Raw genomic sequence first — 24,026 nt, forward strand, 5'->3', positions numbered from 1 at the left:
GTCTGGAATTACCTGGTCATTTAGTATATTCAGGTAGTCAGCTGACCTCATTCTTTGGGTACATAACGTTATTGAACCTAGACATGACCAACTGCAGCAACCCCAGATCATAGCACTGCCCCCACAGGCTTGTACGACAGGCGCTAGACATCATGGGTGCATCACTTCACCCTCCTCTCCTCCTGATGTGCCCATCACTGTGATAAATAACTTGTCAGCTGAAAAATATCCATGCAGTAATTATCCAATGGGATGCTCCTACCTATTTGATTAGTTAAATCCAGGTGGTGACTTCTTTTTGGAAGTGTATATTCTTATATATACAGCTTCGATGTTCTGGTTGTTCACAACAGTTTAGAGGAAAAATCTTATAAACACACTACTGATGTTTTTTAGTGGCTCTAGTGCTAATTTTATTTTTTAAAAACAGAAATAAAATGCCCATATGTTGAACTAAAAGATGCTCTTCAAATTAGAATATATATAGATACATACATATATAATATTCATATTTATTTACAACATTCATTTAGACTGAGCATAACAAAGACTCATCACAGACAAATCTAAGCTCAACGATTAAATACATTGATTCATGTCATGTATAACAAACATTTTAAATGTGTACCAGGTTTTATATACAGTTGATGTTTAATTTAAAACTTCACACAAACCAATATTAATCCATAAAAACAAACAGTTTTCAGAAAATGTGACCCTTTTCTCTCAGTCACCACTAGAGAGCGGTAGCGAACTACCTTCAGGGACACTTTACCCCCTTTCTCTGGATGAAACCAGCACCTGCTATGGTTTCACATGTTGTAATAAACAAACCACAAGGGGGAGAGAGCACACCTCACAGAATAGGAAAAACAGAAACGTAAAAAGATGTATACCACACCTGCATAACATGAAGAGAAGTCAGATGTGGAGTTTGGCATAGTTACAGATTTACTGTGCATCAGGTCTTTCTCACATTTATTAATGTGCTGCTTGTACTTTTTTATTTCTGCTAATCAGGAACTTTTGCTTATGCAGTGTCAGTAATTAGTGAGGTACCGTGTTGTCTGGAGGTATGTAATTATCCTGGCAGTCAGTGCTGGATTTTAGGTGTTCATGTGCTTCTTGCTGTGACTGCGGTCTCCTGCTATCCAGTACGACTCAGTTTGCATCTCCATCAGTCTGGAGACGGTCCTCTGGAAGGCAAAGATCTCCTCCTCAGCTGTGAACAGAGTCAGGCGCTCTGCTGCCTCCTGAAGATACAATATGTTTTTAATTCTCACAAACTAATACACACCTTATTGTGTTTCAGGTTGGTTTCAGGTTGTTAAAACACACTCTTTCATTTCTAATAAGAGGTGATGGCCTTCCAACTGTTTTTTAAACTTTGTATATGCTGTTGCAGTAGAAGTGAATTTACCCCGCTGAGGCCCAGGTCATCCAGCAGCTGTCGGTCCCTCTCGTCTTCCCCTCCAGAGTGGACAAACAGAGAGTCTAACGGAGCTGCTGCCAGCAGCACCACTCTCACCTGGGACACAGATGGATGTAGATGCATTTCCTCACTATATAATTAATGAATAAGTGTTTTCCTATGATCAATATTAGTGGTTAACCATTCATCATTGCCTAATTTCAATGACAGCACTTATATTTTCAGACAGGCTTGATGCATTTTATTCATTATTTATGCATTCCTGAGATGATTTAAGAAAAAATTGACTTGTTTTTTAAAAGAAGTAATTGATAAAATTACAGTGGTTAAAAAGTGAGCTAATAAAAGACTGGCCCAGTGTGGAGTGGTAATGCACTTTAATAACATTGTTTGCTGTATTTAGGAGAGTCATGATTTACTTTATTAGTTTCAGTAGCAATCTTACAGTGACCAATAGTCACCATCGTTATCAAATGTTTTACTTATCAGTTTACAACTTACATTTATGCACGTATTCTAAAACGTGGACTATTCTTTTCCATCCACACTGAATCATATAGAGAAGCTGCTTCACTGCTGAGTCTGGCCTCCAACTTTCTTTAAATCCTTTTATATATAGATTATATTCAATATTAGATACTTTTTCATTTTGGGTTTGTTTTGTTCCAATGCTACAGTATAAAGTCATATTTTAAACAATATTTTGTTTCAGAGTATGTGAGTGAGGCAATTTTCTGATATAACATGACCCAGTTTCTTTAATGTGTTTTTCTAAGTTCTGAGTGGAAGATTTTAATTTACTCCAACCTCATTCAACACTTCTGGGATAACCAGAAGTGCTAACATAAAAGTGATTTCTTATTGCCCACATAAGTGTCTGATATGACTTATTTTTTGCAAATCTCTGCAGCCAGTTTAAAATCTCATGGAGCTAAAGCAGAACATTAATACTAATGGTTTGGGGATAGTTGAGCATGGGTGTAATGCTGGGTGCTCTCATATCAATGTGGAGGATAGCTAATTTAGACATGTAACGGGAATAAGACGCAAGAGATACTGTAGTAGTGAAGTAATATTCCCAAGAAGGGACATGTAAACTACAGACAGACACTACTTTTGGCTCAGTGAGCAATGTCTGTTGTTTAGGAACAAGCCCAAATTTAAAAGTTGCACACCTTGTTGTCGTAAAAGTTGTCTATGAGGGTGGTGAAACGTCTCGCCTGGTCCTTCAGAGTCAATGTCAACATGGGAACGTGGCGGATAAAGACTGTGTCAAAAAGCCGTGTCATCTCCAGGTAGTCGCTGGCGCCCAGAGGCTGGAACACAACCACACAGGTTACACACCAGAATACATTTGGAGCTGTTCCGGTGTAGTGCTTGTGCACAGTTGCTTCCTAAACACACACTCTGCATGCATGCTGAAATAATGCGAACTGTACAATGAAGGCACAGGCTGATGTCACTTTGGTCCCTGTCCTTGGTTCTTTGCCATTCAGGATGATTGCTCTCAAAACTAACGTGAATGTGCCAACATATGTCAGAAGAAGCCTTGAAGCCCAGATGCCTGCAAAAGCTCACTGCTGTCCAAACTCGAGACTTTACACACACACACACACACACACACACACACACACACACACACACACACACACACACACACACACACACTACAGATTACTGTACCACACTGCTTTATGTCAGGCACAACAGACTCAACTATTCACTGAATTATCAATAGACTTGCTTTTTGACATTGAGCAGAGAATAGGACTGAGTTGTGGGGAAGGTGATTTAGTTCGAGAGCAAAGGCCTGGACAATAAGTGCGTAGAGGAGGGTGGAAATAGAATGCAGAGGCAATAAAGAAGCGGCAGAAGTGCTTTAAGTATGAGCAGTTTTGATTATTGGTGAGTGCATTTTGTGTGTAAGTGTACAGTGTGTGTGTGTGTGTGTGTGTGAGTTAAAAAGAGAGCGGAGCTGTTCTGGTTTTCAGGTCCAACATACAATCTGTGTATCAGGGATATCTGTGTTTTGAGTTAAGCCAAAAAAAAAAAAAAAAAAGCCAATAAATAATGTTAAAAGTAGAACAAGAGTCTGGCTCCATTTACATTATAACTACTGTAGATGGTGATTATATAGATTATTAATTATTATAGTTAAGAATATGAGTTATGGTGCAACTGTAACACATACTGTATAGTTGTTGGTTTAAAATTGCTGGAGGAGAATCCAATTCAGATTTGTAGAGGCTGTAATTATTTAATAGAAAACTAAGGATAAAACACTTACTCTGCCACACAGCTCGTCAAAAGTACAGTCGGCGATGGAACCACAAGTCTTTTTCAGTATCACATCTCTGCCCATAACTGTGAGCAGCCGAGGACCTGTAACTATGGAAACACACACACACACACACACACACACGTATTATCATGTTAACATAGGAATCATTACATTAAATAAAAAACAATTAGAAGGAAAGTTAATTGTAGACAGCAGAAGTCAAATCCTTCTGCTTTTAATCTTGGCTGCTAATTCACAACGTAGGAAACAAGATGTGAAGAATATAAAGTAATAGTCATATATTATAATAACAAGTAAGTTGAAAAAAGTTGTCTATACAGTACGTCTACAAATTTTAGTAGTATATAGTTTACAATGCTTTGTAATGCATAACCCAAACATGGTAGATGAAACAAAACAGCAACAACATTTCAAATGTCTCTAACACTTTAATGTGAAATCAAAACCAAGTTCAAAAACGTTTGAGCTGATAAAATAAAGGAAGTGATTTAAAGGGATAATTCAATATTTTTCATCATGTTATCAAAACGTTAAATTAAAAGTCTAGTCAACTGATGCTAAGTATCACAGACTTCTTCCTCTGTTCCAAACATTTACGTTGTTGTACGTTGTTATTTTTTATCTTATTTAGTGGCAATATTTATAATAAAGATTATCACCAGCCTTATCATTGGAAATGTGGACATATCATATGATGAAGGCAACATTAACACCACCTGGTGGAGTTAACAGCTCCACGATATGGACAGGAGTCAGCATAAAGACAAAATATACAGCTGCCCATGATTTACAAAAGTCATTAAGCATTAAAATCACAACGCATTTCAATTTTGAGGCTGTATTTTGCAATGTATTAATCCAAATATGCCCAGAGCACAACATGAAGCTCCTTTATTAAAATGTTTCAAAGCATTTAAAAACTCACATTTCATTACTTTGTCAGATGATGTTGCTTTTTGTCTGCCAATCACTGAACACTGTGCAGGTTGAAAGCATGGACACATATAATTTTCATGTCTCCTTCTGGAACAGGGCACATACGGCTTGAAAAGCAGACAACTTGCCCTAAAACTTGTAATTCTCCTTTAACTTCCTTACCGCTCTTTTGTCTTACTGCCAGCTCCTCGAACAGCGCATCCATGAAGGCCTCCGCACCAGGCTGCCCTGAGCTGTACAAGACACACACACACACACACACACAAAAACACACACAGCGAAGCAGAGTGTAAATAATAGGATATAAAATTAATAACGCTGAAGTGGCCACATCAAACGGTGGCAGCAAGGAGAGCACAGCCGGAGGGTACTTAGCTTTTCACTCCTTCTGTAAAAAACAGGATGTTGGGCTCGAAACACAAGCATCAGTCTGTGAATATACGTCGAAATAAGATAGCAAAGTCTATTTGTGTCTGCCTGTGTGCTTGTGCATATGTGTGTTAACTCAAGCTAAAAAGTGTGATGCGCTTTATTTAAATACAGTGAAAAGACGAAAGCTTCAATACAGCAATGAGCAGCAGCAGTGTCATTCATGCTGCATGTGTGTATTCCTAACACTGTGTAATGAGGAAAATAGAAAACTGGCTTTTACAGCTCTACCATTTTCTCATATTCTATTGATTCCTCTTTCATTCGTTTCATGGATCTCTCAAGGTAATGCGAGTCTTTATAAATCTCCCAGTGTGCTCCTCCCTATTTACCTATCTGTTTGCCTTCTCTTCTGTCCTTAAAACTAGATGGTGCACACAAACATTACCTGTGTGTGTGCCTGCTTGTGTGCATGTGAATGCTTGTTAATGTCGACTTTTTAAACAGTGCTCTGGACAACCTTTCACGAGGGCTGGACTACAAACAGAGCAAATGATTCTAATATTAGCGTGTGTGTGTGTGTGTGTGTGTCTTACAGGTAGTAGAGTTTCCCTGCTGCAGCCATTTCCAGCCTCCTGTAGTCAATCCCAGCGTCCAGGCAGAAGGTGTGACAGTACTCCTGCATGCATGCACATACACACATATAACGGAAAACATGAATAAATATGTCAAAAGAGACTCAAAGTGTGTCTGTCTATGTTTAAGTGTTCTGCTGCTGAACGTGATACAGGTTATAAATAACAAAAGTGTAACCGTGGATTCCTGAACTGTGATTTAGAACTGAAACGATTCATTAATCGATTTTTGTTTGTCACCATTTTGTCCATGTCACGAAAATAAATAAATAAATAAGTGAAACACAGTGGTCTTATGCTGTTTTTTGTGTATTTGCATGTCACATCATCTCCCTCCATCTGGTTTATTGTTTGTTTGTACAGTATATGCACAGTGACTGTAAGTCTACAGTTTGCACTCATTAGATCAAATGAGTTTTGTTGAATTGACTGTTTTTACATTTTTAAAAACTGAACTACTATAATTTTCTTTTCTAAAGGAGACTTGCTGCTCTTCACTGCCTTATGTGCTAGAAAATCTTTGGGTTTTGAATGATCGGTCAAATAAAACAGGCCAGATGCACCATTGTCACCTGCAGCTTCAGTGAATTATTACCATTTTCACACAAATTATATACATATATAATAATTACATACGTAAATGAGCGGTAACATAAGCGGTTGCTTTATTTTAATCTGCAGAGTGCAACAATTGGTATAACTATACTTTTACTAAGTTTCAAGATTGGTGTCTATTTTTCTTGGATTCTAACTTTTTGAGCCAAATAGGAGCAATGGAAGTGGTGGCACATAGAAACAAAACTACAGTATATAGGGTAAATATTACAAAATATAAAACAGTAAAGCAGTCGTAGAAGCCTAAAGACAATAGACAGATATCATTTTAATAGTATCATATGCTATGATACTTTCCAACTGTGTCATTGTTTCTATTGCTAATAGTTTTTCATTGCTCATCTGTCATGTGAAATATGAACGATAAGAGCTTTGTGTCACTGCGTCCGTCTAACTACAGATAATGAAATGAACAAAGGGCAATGCAGAAGGCAGCTGACGTCTTACTCTCCTCCGACAGCTCTGGGATTTTGTGTCAACTCTTTTTGGTTTATTGAGTTGATCTATTGTTCCTGCAGCCGTTTAAGTGTGTTACAGAAGGGGTGAACTTGTGATGCAGAGTTCAAACTTTTCCAGATAGTGTAAAACGTCAACAGGATTCATGTCAGGGAGTACAGCACAAACTATAATCATCATCTCCACCATTCTATCAAAGAAAAGAAAGGAATTGCATATCATCCCATCCAAGCCATCGCCTGGCTATTCAACGACAGCTCCAGTAAATTATGAAATCAGTGAATTTCTGCCACTGGCCTCCTTAAGCTGCAGGATAATTAGTAATCATCACAAAGCAAGGGGACGGAAATACTCTATTCTTCTCTGCTGTCAACTTTTTATCTCCGTGTCCGCTCACACAAACGGGGTTCTCACTCTGAGCCAATTGGCTGAATCAGTCTTAATAACAACCTGACAAACTCGCCCTCCCCTACGCACAAAAGGGAGGTGTCATTTCATCAACCTACTGTGACCCCACCAACGGGTAAATAGTCCCTCCAAAAAGGAAGGAAAAAAAAAAAAAAAACAACTTGTCACTATCGCTGCCACATCATTAGAATCTCAGTTTGTCTTTTCTCCTGCCATCTTCTGCTCCCTCCCTTTATGAACTGTCTCTACCTTCGGTAAAGACGGCTCATGCGTTTTTCTTGACGGAAGAGCGAGGTACAAATAAGAGAGGGTAAAGAAGGAGGACTGGAAACACAATCAGTGATGATGATTCCATTGGTTATTTATAATCAGATGAGTCTGAGGCCTGCGGGTCATTACTTGATTATCCATCTTGAGGGGATTGTCAAGTTCTCACTCCTCCAAGATTTCATCCGCCTACACATTGTGGTCTTGCCTCCCCCCTCCACCACCACCACCACCACCATCATCATCATCATCCTCTCCCAGACTCTAAACCTAGTCAGTCTACTTTGCAACTTAGAGTTTTTTCTCCCTGTTGCTATCTCTTGCTTTTTCTTTAGATTTCTTTAATACTATTTAGGCTTTGTACTGTTAGTTGGGCAAAACAAGGGGCACTGAAGACAAAAGTAGCTTTATGGACTTAAGCGGACAACCGCAGCCTCTCTGTAGTTTATGACATTTTATAGTACATAGTTAATCAATAATCAGTACATATAGTACACTGATGGTGCTTTGTACACTTTGGGGTCTCACAGTCAAATGCAAACATCAAACCAGATGTTTGTATTTGACATTATGACTTAATTTATATATATTTATATATAAAGCTGCTGTTCCTTGACAGCAATTTCAAGATTAGCTGTAATGTAACGTATCTTAAAATCACGACCAGCAGATTTAACTGATAATTACATTAACTGTGCGTTTACGTGGTTAGCGGTTTATAGTAGTTCTGTGAAAAGTAGTGTAGCTGACTCACAAGAAACACAGCATGCAAGCAACACCACAGCAAATTAAAGAGTTTCACTAGTTGCACGGGTGCATTCCCCACCTCACAGGCACACGAGGGGAGGGAGAGACAGAGCAACGAGATGACAGACGTGAGAATCAGAGTCTCTTTAAAAGAAAGTCATCCAAACACATGTAGCTCCAATCATGTCATTGTCCGAGCTGTCCACTGCTCTCTCTGGACAGCCGTTTAGCATAAAAACAGAGTGGCTTTTCTTTTGGTGGCTGCCTCTGCTCCCCTCTGCGCTCGCTCCCTCTACAACATATTTTTCTCTATCCTTTACTCCTCAAAAAGTTGCTTTTGAGTTTTTCAAAGAGCGCGGTGCCATTGAGCTGGAACAAAAGCCAAGGATAGCTGACTATTGGGCCTTGATGAGGTCCACTCCCTCATTACGCAGCAGCAGAAAACATTTGATGCTTTTTTTGTTTGGCCCCAGAGAATTGACCAGGCCTCAAAGAAATGCGGGGTGGGAAGGCTGAAAAAGAGACGAAGGGGGGAGAGAGGGCGAGAGAGAGCGAGAGGGAGAGGGGAGGAGGGGAAAGGTTGTCGTTCATTCAACCATGTGTGTCTTACAGGCTTGTGTGGAGGGACAGAAGAAAAGAGAGAGGGAGGGATAGAGGGGTCGAGAGAGAGACAGGGGAGAAAAGAGAGAAAGCTTAAAAACAGTGCCTTTATGCTGGAAAGTTCTGGACGACTCTTCTGACATCAAAGTGTTTTCACTAACTGAGGATCGGCTGTTTGTGTGTGTGTGTGTGTGTGTGTGTGTGTGAGCGTGTGAGTGAGTGGGGGTGGAGGAGGGTGTGTGTCGGGGGGTGTATCTGGTGATTTTATTCATTCTCAGGCAGTCAGGGGGGTACGTGACAATGTGAACACCCTAATTACACCTAATGATCTATTCCCTTAAAGTGTGACTGCCTTGGGCCAGCGATGGTTTGTTCTGCAGGGTCGTTCTCACAACCTCCCCCTGCCTCGGCTGCTCCTCTTGGGGAAACATCTTTTGAGTTGGAGGCCCCACCTTTCCTGATCCAGGACCCCACTGGACCCCCCATCCTCAACTCCTATCGAGCTCTGTTAAAGCCCTAAAGCGAACCGCTCTGAAACTTGGTGGAGGTTGTGCTACCTGCACCTGGCCAACAGAGGCTGTGCATAAAACTACTGTTAGCTTCTGTAGCTTGCATATTTTTGGTTTCAATGCTCAATCAACAGAAAACATATGCTTTTATTCAAAGCAACACCATTTAGTGGTTTCAGTGTTGTAGTGGACAGAGGCCAGCTTAGGGAAAATGTAATTATAGCCATGAGGTAGATTTAAGGTTACACTTTTTCCCTTTAGACTTTTATGTTATTCATTTAATTTTAATCTGAGATGCTAGTTTTGATGCATTATGCAAAGCCCTTTGAGGGTCCAGGAGTAAAGTGGTCTTGTCTTAACACTAACAGCATCATCAATGTATCACCCAGGTGTGAAAAAACCTGTTTGTGCTCAGGTAAACAAGTGTGTAAAAAAAAAAAAAAAAAAAAAAAAAAAAAAAAAAGACTAAGTGAGAATACATGTCAGTTCACCCGGCTGTCTTTTCAGCTTCATGACAGAAGTGAAAAAAAGGACAGAACATGAAGAGACAAGTGGGTTGATCAAGGGTATAAAAGAGGCAGAGAGCATAGCAAGTATATAAAAGGGCTTTAAATGTACAGGGTAGTGAAGTTAGTTAAGTGTTACCTTCAGATTACAGATGGCCTCCTTTACAAATCAATGCATACAGTACAGTACAATACACCTCTGTGTGTGCATGCAAGCCTAATTACCCACACCTGACACACGCGAAAACATCATTAGGCAGCAGGAAATTACACGCTAAGCTAATTGGATCAATTAAAACTTTGACGATAAATACGGAATTAATTCCCCGATGTTCAAGAAGGAGAAAATTTGAGTGGTCTTTCATTGATCGTTCAGTCGAATATGAAAGAAGTGAGGTACGCTCTCGAGGGACTGCTCTGCCATTAAATGCCACGGAAGACAATGACAGTCATCAAACATCAACATCTATTTGATTTGAACTGGCAAGCTGCCAGCTGTTCACAGACAGTCCTTCTCACCAAGGTCTCGGACTACATCAAACACTACATACCTCTCATTCCTGAATTTTTCCCCCCTTCCTCCATCATCCTATTTTTATTTATATATTTATTTTTGTCTCATCAACAACTGTAAGCACATAGTAATTATTAACAATGGCATAAAAGGCACAAGGAGAAGCAGAGCTGATCAAAAGAACAGATACAAACAGCAGGATACTCAAAGTTGCCTCAGGGTTGTTGTCATGTTTTCCCTCCTCTGCAACATTGTGCACAACTGCAATAGCAGGAGAAGCGGAGGGAAAATAAAGTCACTATACTGCTTCCAAAATACAGAGACCTGACCTTGGGTGAGTAAAGCCAGTGAGCAGAACAGGATAGTGATAGAATAAAGAGCGGGATGGAGGAGTAGAGAAACGATGGCTGATGAAAAGTGGAGTGGAGAGGGAGAACAGTTTGTGAGGGAGAACGTGCGTCTTAGTTACAATAGTGGCAGTGTCCATTTAAAAAGCCCTTAAACCCTGTATTTTACACAACTCTGAGCTTTGCCATGGCTACAAAGAAAAACAAGCCTCAACAACTGAATAGATTCCCTGATCTACAGAGATGCTGAACAAGAAATTACAAATGACTAACTGAATGAAAGAAAAGGTAAACAAACTAAAAACGGAAAAGCAGTCAGAGGCGTTTCAGACTTTTAGGTTATGCTTTGCAGGTCTGGCCAGTGGGTCTACTTAAAGCGGTGCGTTTGATCTGATTTCTTATTTTTTTAATTGCTAAATTGAATGATTTGTGGAGCATGATGTGCTGTGAAAAAGGGGTTCCAACTAATCAGAAGTCAATGGTTAAATAAAGACGTTAACCCAGGCAGACGGAGGCGGTGGATTAACCTCTACCACACTAGCTCAGGTGAAAGGAACAAGAGGTCAGAGGCTATTTTCACTTTTTTAACACCCTCATTCACTCCCTCACTCACTATGGAGACACACTCAGGCAGGCACATACAAGAGCAAGCTAGGTTGGGGAGAAGGAACCCACACGGCTGGTCCCCGCAAGCATTAATTCAATCTGTTAAGGGTCAGCTAGTTAGCAGCGTGACCCCACTAAAACATGCTTTAACTTTGCAGAACAGGCTACTATAGAGAACGCCTTGCACCCCAAAAAACCCCCAAAACAAAACAAAAAAACTCCGACCCCCAAAACCAGATGGCCTCACAAAGGGGAACATGGGACCCTGAAAGAGAGGAGGTAGTGCGGGGCTAGAGAGAGACAACAGGCATTCAGGACCTTGATGAGGGAGGATTAGAAAGGGCAAGAGTGGGAGAGTGAGCGGGCTGCACGGTGACTTGAAGCCCTCTGTGGCTATAGAGCATTTATACCATTTATACCATTTATCAATGTATGTGTATGTAAACAGTGGACTGATAACCCTAAAATCATCTGTGACCTGGGCACTGCACTCCAGTTAAAGCACCTGGGTTTGGACTTAATCTATTTTTTTCCTTATTTTGTATCTAACCATATGCCACATAACACGTAACAGGCACATGAAATGTGTTCAAGTGATGCTATGTTGAGCCAACCTGTCCGGCACTATTTATTGTATTTTATGTTATATAATATTATATATTGTAAAATATTTACATACATTTTTGGTATATTCTAAGCCAAAGGGGGAAAAAATGGTAAGAATCTAAAGGTTGTGCTAATACAATGTTAATGTGGGGTAATTACACCTACAGTCAATGTTTTTATTTTATGGATGGTGAAAGGAAACGGCGGCATATTGCTTTGCTTTACTATTTCGACTAAATACCAATAAAAAGTGCAAGAATGCTGCCCTCCTCTGTTTCAAAATGCATGACAAACAAATTATGATGTAATTATTATGATCATGATCACTCCAAACACATCAATGATCATCTGAGATGCAGGCAGGATAATGGTGCTACCTGCTTAAATTGCAAAGTAGATTTTTTGCTAGAAATGCAAACCACCGCATTGCTCCTCTCTCCGCTCCTTCACCACTCGCCCCCCTTTACTTTTGAAATGCAAGCAGCCTGGGTCGGTCACTCGCTCGTCTGCCCATCTCCCATTCACATTACCTGTACTCACTCACGCTCTTTCCATCTCTCCCTACCTTTCTCTCGCTCTTTCTGTGAGTCTTTCACTGTGCCCTGGTATGATCAAAGACAGCTTTGTGACACTGTGCAAGGCATCCAGGAAGCAGAAAACATCAAACCACTAAAGAGCAACTTGCAAAAAGGACAGACACAGAGGGACAGAGATGCACATGCAAGTGTGTGTATGTGTGTGATAAACAAATGAATAAATTAACAAGACAAGAGAGAGGGATGACTTTGTCTCTACCTTCAGCACGTCGATGAAAGGTAGGAAGGTGTCCCTCTGAAGTCCGTTTTTGTACAGATCTGAAAGAGGAGGGGAGGGCCTGTATTAGAGCTGCTGTTTAGCCTCCTAATAATGTCATTCCCCCGCCACAGATTGGCAGATAAAGTGGCTATTGATGAACTGAAGGATGGGTGGGGAGGCACGACAAAAGGACTGGGACCAGGAGAGAAAAATGGATTTCTCTACCGGCAGCGGCAGCAACATAAAATTCATTACATTCCCAAACAATGGTGGTGAGAGAAAGGACTGTCGCCTTTTCAGTACGGACAATGTCCACAGCAGCTCGCTGAATAGAGGTTTCAATTAGCTCGGCTGGAGCAAATTACATCTGAAGTAGCATCCCTGATAGACAGATAAAACAGATAGGGATTCACACACAAACATGGACAAAGACACAGACACGTACACACACGTTCAGGTTTAAGCTCTCCAGCTGCGAATGCAAACAAGCAAACAAGTGCTCGTTGTTGATGTTTGGGCTCAAGCTTAGTACAGTAGGACCTGACACACAACTAATACTCACTTGATAACTCCTATATTATAATGGAACGTACTGTGAGACACGACTATAGCCAGTGTAACAGGATCAGTCTTTGGACAAACTTTTTGCATTCTTATAGAGAGTTTAATAAGATTGATATGATTGTCATTAGCCTGGCTGTGTCCAAAGGTATAAAAGCCTACCTGTACCTCTAAATCTCTCTTGACATGTCATATCTTGTTTATATGATTTGTACAAAAATGCAGATGACAAGTTCAGAGGTGGATATGTGCCGGTAGTTAATTCTTAAATTAGATATACAGTCATCTTTAGAGACAACAGTGCTGTTTATTTATCTCAGCATGAAAACAAATGACCACATTTTAAACTATTTTCAAACTATTCCCCTTATCTACCCAAATGGCTAGAAAGTGTGCTGAATCCTAGCTGTAATTCGCTTGACATGACTATTTCCCATGGCACCACATGTTTATTTACTTGAAACAGGTGCAATCGATGCGGCTATCAATTAAAATGATTACTAAAACATATTTCAGGTAATCAAACTAAGCTCAGTCCATTAACTTGAAGTGCATGTGAGATCCACTGCACTGACGGTGTTTCCACAACAAAAAGACACAATTTGTCCCCCAATCTCATTAAACTCCATCAGTATAAAAAAAAAAAACAACAACAACAAAATGCCACTTTAGTGATTGTAGCAAAACCTGGTCTCTCAATTTGTTCTCCAAATGCATCAAGGGCTTTTCGATACCAGCATCTCCACATCAATAAAGATGTATGCTTTTCATGTCCAGTTGTCTCTTATGGCTTTCAATGTTCCATTAACCATGTAATTAATACCAAGTAGGCTCTCTATTAAGTTTTCCTGTTCTGGCGCTTTGTTCTTAGTAGCTAGTAAATATCAGAGATGTGTGTCTTTGTCTATGAGAGCCATCTTGCTGCCATTCACTTCATGCCCACTTGAGGCTTTGAGACATCAACATCTTCCTCGAGAGAGAAAGACGTCAGATATCACATCATGCATTTATCTCCACCTTGATCACCATCTTGCTCATTCTTTCTCCAACCTTGTTTTGCTGCCAGTAAGTGCAACATCAAAGCCCGCTTAAAGGTTGTGTCATGTCTCTGAAAGCGGCCACTATACCAAATGTTCTTCGTCTTTTCCTCTGGTTAATTGCTGTAAACAGAAAGTGCTTGCTGTGGATCTTGTAAAGCTCAATTGACTCTTGCTGAGTGAACGATGTAGACGTAAGAGAAGTAACTGAAAATGTTGCTGGTGGAGGAATATTACTCGTCATTTTAGTAACAGGCAGAAAATGTACTGTTTGCTGAATAGTTGCATTCCTTTGTCCTCACGGTAACTCGTAAAAGCTGACATTTCCTCAAAGTAAGTACTTATTCTCACAGCAAGATGCTGTGGACTGTTGGAGCATCAGTACATCTTAGTTAAAATCGATCATGCACATACCATGCTTTATTTTCCAAAGGTCATCAGACCACGTTAACGAAAGCACATGGGGGAACATAGTGTGCTTTTGCTAATTATGAAGAACAGTTATTAATTTACAGGAAGGAATTTAAAAGATTTTACACACTTTCTACTTTTGTGCAGCTAGAGAAAACAAACTTTTTGGTGTTAAAACATTGCTGGTCGAGTCTCTCAACTTGGAAAATTTGAGGAAAGGTTCACAATTTTTAAAGTGCTTCTTAAAACAACAGACAGGTGCTCACTTGAAAACAGAATGAAATCATTCACGTTCATTTATACCTAAAACTGAAGAGGGTTTAGCAGTGTTCGTTTATCAAACCGGCAGGATATGTTCCAAGTTTTTAGATAGGATTACCTATTGGTTTTTCCCTGGTGAGTAATGGAAAATATTTAAAAATGACTACTTAAAACAGACATACCCTCTTATGGCTAATTTGGAAGAAGTTATATCAGTCTTAGATCATTTTTAACTTATCTTATATTTTTGCACAGAGACAAGATTTTTATTAACCATCACTTAGACTGGAGGTTTTCAATAGTAAGAATGGAAAAAAGGTTACAGTAAGCTCAAATAGGCACCCAAATATAGTTAATAATAACAATTATGAACCTGCGCTTTAATTCAAACCTGGCACACTAACTAAACAATAAAGGTAGTAGCTGTTGAAGTGGAAATCTCATATACCTCTATCTTACACACACTAGATTTGAGATGTGTTATACTCTACTAGAGACCCTGTTAGTACATGTGTATGCTTCCTTTAGGAAGTTCAGCAGACTTGATCCTATCTTCTTTGTAATAATAATAACGCTCGTCTTCCTTCTTGGAATGCAGTAAAACACATTTGCATACCTGTAAAATGTATGCACAGAAACAGTCCCATAATATTAATAGATTTAAATATTTGTTGTGGCTACAGTTGTAATTATGCAATTATGTTTTTGTCATTGTAGTGCAACTCTGAAGCCCTTTGGACTAAACCATCCTAACTATCTACTGAGCTGCGTGTTTATAACAATATGACTTATTAGCAAAGGATGACAGTAAATAAATAAAGTGCAATGCATGTGTTCAGATGCTGGTTATCATACCATCAGGGGCTCTGTTAGAGGTGGCCACCACCACAACTCCGGTCTTGAACAGTACCTCAAAGAGCTGCTTCAGGATCATGGCATCAGCAATGTCAGTCGTCTGACAGAAGAGAACCAGAGAAGAAGAAGAGAAGAGACACATTCATTTACTGTATAATTTTACTTTTCGTTGCCACATTGCATGTGTGTGCGGGACTGAGGTCAAACCACGGCATCGACACTCCTTGTTGATTAGTGCCAATCAGGTGTGCCCATTCAGTCTTTTGTGTGTGGTCATTCACACTTACACACATCCACGTACACACACACCTAAACCACTTGAACTGACTGCAAGTGGTCACGAAGCGGTTTTCTGCTGAGGACAAGGAGCTGAGGCAAGGCAGTGGACCTGGGCTAATCAACTGAGCAGAAAAGAGAATGACTGAACGCAGGCGAGAAAACGAAAAAAAAAAAAAAAAGAATAATGAAAATGGAGCAATGTGAATCGAGACTATAGGGTCATGATGGCAGACAAAGCCATATAAAGGTGTGTGTGTGTGTGTTGTATGAACTAGACTCAAGGCTTCACAAGGTTGTAATACATTAATCCAATTCAACTGCCCGCTGCCTTTTTCATCTACATCATTTCAATGAGTCTACAATAAACAAAGGTCGATGACAACACTGAAGCAAGGACGTTTATGAGTCGCTGGCTGTTAAATGAAGAGCTCTGACCTTTCTATTAGTAATCTAGTGCTCTCACTTTGGTCTTATTCTCTCATCTCTCTCTCTTTCACCTCAGTTGTTCTTTTGAATATCCATGAAGGGAGAAATCTGTGATGCACAGTAGTCAATGCAGCACATACTGTATGTAACACGGCTAATTAAGCATGATGGCTGACTGACAAAAGATGGGCACATTGTAAAAGAACATGAATTATATCAAGCTTTCTTTGTTGCACAAGGTCGTTAATGTAATGTATTATTATTTATATGAAACACATTGATACATTTTCTGCCAATATATCATACAAATCAAATAAAAATGTTGTTCTCTTGCAAAACTGCTGCTGTGAATTTGCAAGGGAAGCATCAACACAGTTGAAGATTAAACAACTGATGATTTAATTCAACTCATACATAGGCATACATTTACATATTGTAGAGTAAACCCTTTTAGGAATTAGGATGTGTTGAATAAAACGAGACGACTTTCCAGTCATGTATCTATCCCGCCCTCTCCTCTTACTCCCTCTTACCTACTTTTCAGTATATAACAGACACTTCTGATAACCGTATCCACAGCATATGCCTTCTTTCATTCTCTTGAGAGTCTTCTGCTTTTGCATATTAGCCCCACTGCCCTCGCCAATACTTGATTAACATTTGTGTTAAAGCCTTGATTTCACTAAGGAGAGGTGGCTAGGGGCATCAAATTAGTGTGTGTGTACTTGTAGTGCGTGTGTGTGTGTGTGTAATGAGAATCAACAGAAAGCCAAGGCTCTGTGTCTCGCTGAGTGGGCCCCCATTTCCTCCGACCGCAGGATTTTATTTTCATTTCAAAAGAGTCATTTAAAAATGACCTTTTATACAACCTGGATTTGTTTATTCATGTGCCCTCAACATGGGCATAGTATAAGGGGCAATATTGATTGCTGAATGACTAGAGTAGGGGAAGAGGGAAAGAGAATGGGTACCCACAGAATGAGAAAGGTGGAGGGGACTGATGTAGCACTTGTGAAACACAAAAATAATGCTGCAATCTCTGTCAGCCAATGCAGATATTTAAATGAGCATCCAATTACTCAAGCGGCTGTCAGTTTACAGCGACGCACACGGGTGCCAAATTAAACCTCTTTTGATGTTACACCTCTTTATGTACACAACCTATGAGCAATTTCACAGAGGCTGCACAGTGACTGAGGCCCTGAGACAATGATGCTCAAGCGTTTTCTTCTCACTCTTCTTCGTTTCTCACTCTCTTCCCATCTTTCCATCTTGGACCACTCAATGGCGAGTATTCATTAGAGGAGCCGGGTGGGGGGTGTAAAAGGATGGAAGGGGGCTACAAATTACTGATAATGGCACGACGCTAATGAAGAGAATGGAGAAATGTCATTAGCATTTAAGAGGATAAGATCCATCTGACCCGCCGCCGCCAGTCGCTTTCTAGCTCCACTCACTTAAGGAAGCAGAGAGTGCGACTGATACCCAGAACCTCATTTGCATGGCTGAGTGGAGGAGGATGCTGATTGGTATAGACCCCCTCCGCCCCCAACTCTCCCAACCTCGCAACCTCTTGTTTATGCATCACAAACAACGTGCACATGTCTGCTTGTTTCCCCTCCATTCATCGGTAGCAACAGTCGACAAGCGAAAACAGCAAAGCTGGCGACAGCAAACAAAACAAATCAATGAGAATGCACAAACAGCGCCGCAGTTTAAAATGTGAAAGACATGCGAATGAAAGGAGCAGCTCTTGATCCTCACAGAGGCATAGAGAGTGATTAGAGAAAGCAAGCACACCTTCTGTGACCCTTGACCTGCTGGCATTAACCGTAATGATATCAGTAAGAGGAGCAACATTGTGCTTCCTGATAGATGTGTTTAGCTGCTAATGATAAAGACAGACACAGACTCAGTAGTGTCTCTCTGACACCAGAAGGTAAAACAATGGGACGTTCTGCAGCACTAATGGCTGAGAGTGCATTTTAGTTGTGTAAATCCGGTATACAAAAACTATGGGTGACTTGGATGAAATGGTTTGAGAGCGAACTATGCAAGTGAGTGCACAAACAAGAACCTGGGGCAGATCCCTAATTGGACTGACTGTTGCAGTTTTAATCTACTGAGAAGTAAAATATTATATCTTGATACAGATTTACTACAACTGTGCTACACAGCATAGGAGAGAACATTTTATTCCTGCTGGAAATCATTTTACAAATGTACTATAATACAAAAGGCCACTAGGTGTCCCCAGTCCTGTTTCTGTGGAGATTCCAAGATGAGAGGTATCATGTTGTCCAGACAGGAAATAGACAAGCTGGGACCGAACACTACTAAATTGAGATTAAGTACCTAATACTATGTGGAGAATAGACAGACTTCCACTTTTCATAGTAACTTCATGGCTTTTTAAAAACGAGGTGACAAAAATAAAACTATTCCCAAACAAAATACTGTGAAATAATCCTCTCTGCTGAGTATAAAGTGTGCTTCTTTTGCCCTACTACTGCACTGAATGTGTCAACACCAATTCAAATATTAACATGTATGTAGAACTTCAGACAGAGAGAAACTGTGATGTATCTGGTGTACTGCATTGAGACTTTAATATACTGCATATAAACAGTACTAAAACACATAACTCTGAATTCTTATTGTCTTGTTTGCTACTTGTAGCTGATATTCAAGTGCACACACACAGACATGCGCACACACACACATACACATCTGCAACACATTTGCTCACCTGAAATTCATCAAAACACAAGAGGCAGGTTTCATTGCTGATCTCCATGGCAACCAGTGATATGGGGTCATAGGTTAACATTTTCCCTAGCCTTCGTTTTGGCAGGCTTTGTTTCCTCCGATGTATCCCTTTAAGGCAGTACACAAACGTCAGGCACATCTTAAAGCACACCTGCATTGGCAACCCAGACCCACTGACAATACTGACTAAAGCAGTAATTTCACCTGTATGCATAATGGTAGACAATTAGCAGCAGGGCTTCAGGACAAACAGAGAGATAAATATAGGATCCCCAGCACACAAGGAGTCAGAAAACTTCTCTAAAGTCACGAAAGCCAACCTTCAATAGGAAAGTACTGTGAAGTGGGAGGATAATACCAACTTTTGTGGATGTCCAACATAAAGGCGTTGAAGTGTACCCTCTTTTTACGAGTGTTTTCCACACAGGAATAAAACAAATCCATCAGCATGGTTTTCCCTGTTCCTGAAAGACAGACATATTAAGGAAGAAGTAATTATTTTAACATGTTGAGAGAATAAGAACCATACAAAATCACATGATGTGTTATCTATATGTTCTCTTACCAACATTTCCATAGATGTAAAAGCCTTTGGGTGGTGGTTTTAGTAATGGAGTGGGCTCTTCCTTCGTCTGGAAAAAAGGAAGAATGAGGAAATGACTGTGGTCTGTAGTAAGGTTGTTTAATATTATGTTCAACCGCCGTTTGTGATTAAAACAATCATCCATTTTAGTTAACCACAAATGACTAGGATTATCAAAAATTTACAGATTTATTCCTTATCAGAAGCACTAAACACTAAAGCTGGTGACCTAAATAAACTTTGTTATATTCATTACCATATAAGACTGAATCATCGTTTAATAAACAAAGTACGCTGAGGCATTAAGCCACGACTACAGTGTGAGGTTTCACATTCTCCACACCAGCCCACTGCAGGGGAGGAAGACAAAGGGGATCTAATCAACAAGACAAGCCGGGGTTCCCACGAAAGAAAAGCATCATCAGAGGAACAATGGGGGGATTTGTCAGACAAAACGTAGAGGACTGGATGAGTCTCCATACAAGATGGAGTGGACTTGTCTGTGCAGCCTGTTTAGCGCTGCTAATTGTGATACGGTACTGTTGCATTGAGGTGCTGCTGGAAGTCATTGTGTTGCCTGCCTCCTACCATCAAAAGGTCCTTGCTTCAAAAAAAAAAAAAAAAATCTTCTGTGTGATCGAGTTGAGAATATCTAATAAAGCCAAATATCTCTAAACAGGGCCCCAAGCCATGTAAACACGTGTCATCAGTTTAATCATAACGTGAGAAAACTTGAAGAATATTGAAAACACAAGTTGTTTTATATAGAGTCTAACAACAGTGTTCTTGTGGATCTCTGTAACTGGGCAACGGCAAATTGCTTTGGAATTAACTCATCGCCAAACAGAAAAGAATTTCCTCTTAAAATTCAATTTAGTAACTATTTCATGGGACGGTACTCAGTGTCCAGGGCGCTTGGTGTCCACTGCACAAGGAGCACTTGACTCTGGTAAATGCAGACAATGGCCGATTGAAAACTAAATGAAAAACAAACTTGTTACCCATCCTCTCTCACTCTGCCCACTCCTCCCCTCCTCTCTACTCCGTCCATCCCCTTCCATCCACCGCTTGTCCTGGAGCTGGAGTGAAACACTGAAAGAGCAGTAAGCCTTTCCTGTCTGCTCTGGCATAATGGTGTGTGACTTCTCCCTGACTTCCCAAGCTGCCCTCTGGCATGGTGGGGTAATTGTCATTGGTGGCTGGTAGCCATTCTGCCACAGCAGAGTGGAGAAGGACAAGGCTGTCTCTCAGCCACTCTGTCTAACTGATCTCAGTTGTCTCACCTCCTGCTGGGAGATACAGACATGAGTGGAAGGTTCACATGCAGGACATCACCACTTTGGCTTTTAAGTGACTTCAGGACAACTGGAGTTTAAAACATTTATCTGAAGCCTAGGATCTTACTAAAGTGAAGTCTAAGTTAAGCTTAACTTATACAAGTGTCCCATCCTGCAGGAAGCCTACTGTGTACAGCACGGCTCTGTGATGCAAGTCTGACTTGAAGAGGTTGGCTCCCATTAAACAATGGCCCATTGTTAGCCGACCATCCGCAAAACAACGCCACATTGGGTCAATATTAAGTCAAGTGTACTCTCCTCACAGACTTGGTCAGTTAGTGAGGACAATGGCGGCACTTTCACAGAGAGAACAGACACTGAAAGCACAGTGGTATGACCTGATTCAAACCAGAATAATTGCATAAGTGCTTCAGTCAGTGTGTATGTGTGTGAGACAGAACTAGAAATAAGGTGCTAAAGGAGAGCGGGGGGTGGTGGTGCCGATAGCCTAACACCAAAGTATTTGTCAGAGTCCCAAATCAAAAGCAAAAAGGACAAGAATGGGCCAAACAATGGGAATCCCCTCATTACTGCATGGGGACGGTGAGAGAGTGAGAGGGGTGCTGGGACAGGCCCAGCGGGAGGTCTGCCCTGCTGCCTTCCAAAATCTCTGCCTAACCCTATGTGTCTGTGCCAGCCAACCAACAAAACACTCCCACCACCAAATACTAGACAGTCAGTTCCCCTGACCTAAAAACAACAACAGCCCCCTACATTACGCCGTTCCAAAATTCACATGCACAATACACTTCCCAGACCCCTACCCTGCCTTTGACCCAAGCATCATGGCCACCATCAGTGATACAACTGGAGTACAGTGCTATGGACTGTGTGATGTCCCTCCATATGTTAGACATCAATCAGTCTGAACAGGGTTAGGGTTAGACAGTCCAGATGCCATAACGTAAAAGGTTTGAAACAAATCCAGCCGGCCGTGCAAATCCTACACTGTGTCCAAAACAACTCACTGTTTTCTACTTGGTGCATTATTTGTGTAATTTAAAACATGTTTTCTTCTCTGCTATGCTACAAAATGCCCTGCCCAACCCTTCAGATAGTCATTTTTATGAAATTACAATAAAAGCAAACTTAACTTATTAATCAAACAGAAATATATGTAATTGTGTGATTGGTTAGAGGGGCGAGCCTATCAAAATCTCTAAGAAGCATCTATCTCTGAGCTGCTGGATCACAGGAAGCTTCAGTAAGCTTCAAAAGCACATGAGCACATTAAGAAAAAAAAAAAAAACATTTACATACTGCAAAACTATGATACTACGAATTTATGATGAGTTTGAGGTGCCCACAATCTGAAGTGACTTTTTACCAGGTAGCATTTATGTAGGAAATATTAAGTGAGTGAAAGAGCCTTAAACAGATTGATTATTGATGCTCAAGGCCTATTTTACATACAACTACTGAGCAGTAAGTCAACAGATGCATCTAACAAGTCACAGATGAGGTATACACCTGGTGGAGAGAAGGTTTTCAAAACACATGCCATCTCAATTCAATAGCTGTGTTACCTCATCAACTGTTGTAATGCAGGGATCTTGATGTTTCTGAAGCTGACTGTTGTTGTCCTTTACATCTAATCTTGCTGGAGGTGGGTTCAGGTAGATGCTGGTGCTGTAGTTTTTGAGGGCGAGCTGCAGCTGGGCCAGTTCCTGGAGCAGGTGTCTCTGCTGAGCATCTTTCCTGAGGGAGCCACACTGAACTAGGCGGTCGTAGTGTGCAAGAGGATCAGCAGAGGCACAAACGTCTGTTGCAGGAGACTCAGGAGACCAGGATGATGCAGATGAACGGCATGTCCTCCAACTAGTGTAACCTTGATGAATGACATAAAACGACATTTGTATTAAATGTTTAGCGACGCTTTAATATACGTGGTGGATGCTATGTTTCAGTGAGGACACGGGTTATAACACTTGAAATGTCTCAAAGTCTGAACATTATTTACTACAAAATAACGAAAAGACACGTACCTTCTCCGGCGCAACTAGCTGGCACACGACAAACGCTCCTTCTGGCATGAACTGTATGTTTAATTAAAAATGTTTGAACTAAATATCGACCAGCTGCAGGTACCGTGTAAGCCGCCATGATGTTTCAAAACGCTAAAACTTTATTGAGATTAATATGAAACACGTCAACCGCATTGGTACAGTCTGGAAATTGATTTAAATGTGAATACATTTGATCAGAAATAACACATAGTAATTTAATATTTTATTTGGTTTTTATTTTTATTTAAGCTTGTAACAGTTAAATGCTGGAAATAAACAATTTCAGACCCTTAGTCAGTCTAAATATAACCCCGCCAGTTTTATTTAAATGAATCATTCTTCTTGTAGTTCATCACAATCATAATTGTTGATCATTTTAAGTGGGTTGAACATCGGGCACCACTAGCTTGTGTTTTTACATTTTAGCAGCAGTCACATTGCAACAAAACAACCACAGTACATTTTACTAATATTATACACATACTATTACTTAATATGTGCTTATGATCTAAAAAAACAAGTCTGGCCGATGTGCCCGCTGGCGATTTGTAAACAAACGGAGCAGCAGGTGGTGGATCAGTGTCAGCTGAGCCTCAGCTGATCGGAAGTGCAGCACCATGGGCTCCTGGAGGTCTTTAAAGCTGGCGGTGATGAGAGACACAACAACACCGGAAAATGGCTGGTTTAGTTTCAAAATGAATTACACATTTGTATTTTTATGTGCGTAAAAGTCAAAGTCTCGTGGCAAATTATGTATATAAATTATAATATAAATAAACATAAATTGTGTTCTTCAAAATAATGCCGGTGTATCACAATATATGTCCTCAAGCGAACAAAAGAAATGGTCA

At 40.4% G+C, this 24,026-nt stretch overlaps 1 protein-coding gene across 2 annotated transcripts; it reads right to left on the reverse strand.

Annotated features, from left to right (window-relative positions):
• Positions 1-446: 446 nt before the first annotated feature.
• afg1lb (AFG1 like ATPase b) lies at positions 447-23,811 on the reverse strand. Of its 2 annotated transcripts, none has more exons than XM_026342213.1 (13): positions 23,155-23,811; positions 22,696-22,997; positions 19,815-19,881; positions 19,612-19,713; positions 19,230-19,357; positions 15,776-15,875; positions 12,651-12,709; positions 5,636-5,718; positions 4,833-4,903; positions 3,720-3,814; positions 2,608-2,748; positions 1,421-1,528; positions 447-1,253 (listed from the first exon to the last, which is right to left on the reverse strand). In XM_026342213.1, exons 1-13 carry the CDS (start codon positions 23,270-23,272, stop codon positions 1,107-1,109), a joined length of 1,521 nt encoding a protein of 506 aa, XP_026197998.1. In that variant the 5' UTR covers positions 23,273-23,811; the 3' UTR covers positions 447-1,106. The 2 variants fall into 2 exon arrangements, with proteins under 2 accessions (XP_026197998.1, XP_026197997.1); XM_026342212.1 differs by having other exon boundaries at positions 3,720-3,820.
• Between the last annotated feature and the right edge of the window lie 215 nt (positions 23,812-24,026).

The sequence above is a fragment of the Anabas testudineus genome, chromosome 24 (assembly GCF_900324465.2).
Source record: "Anabas testudineus chromosome 24, fAnaTes1.2, whole genome shotgun sequence".
Taxonomy (NCBI): domain Eukaryota; kingdom Metazoa; phylum Chordata; class Actinopteri; order Anabantiformes; family Anabantidae; genus Anabas; species Anabas testudineus.

Coding starts and splice junctions, on each gene's coding strand:
- afg1lb (XM_026342212.1), bottom strand. CDS start 23,272: ATGGCGGCTTACACGGTACCTGCAGCTGGTCGATATTTAGTTCAAACA. Junction 19,714..19,814: donor TTACATCTATGGAAATGTTG/GTAAGAGAACAT, acceptor TCTGTCTTTCAG/GAACAGGGAAAACCATGCTG. Junction 19,358..19,611: donor TATGTTGGACATCCACAAAA/GTTGGTATTATC, acceptor ACTGCCTTAAAG/GGATACATCGGAGGAAACAA.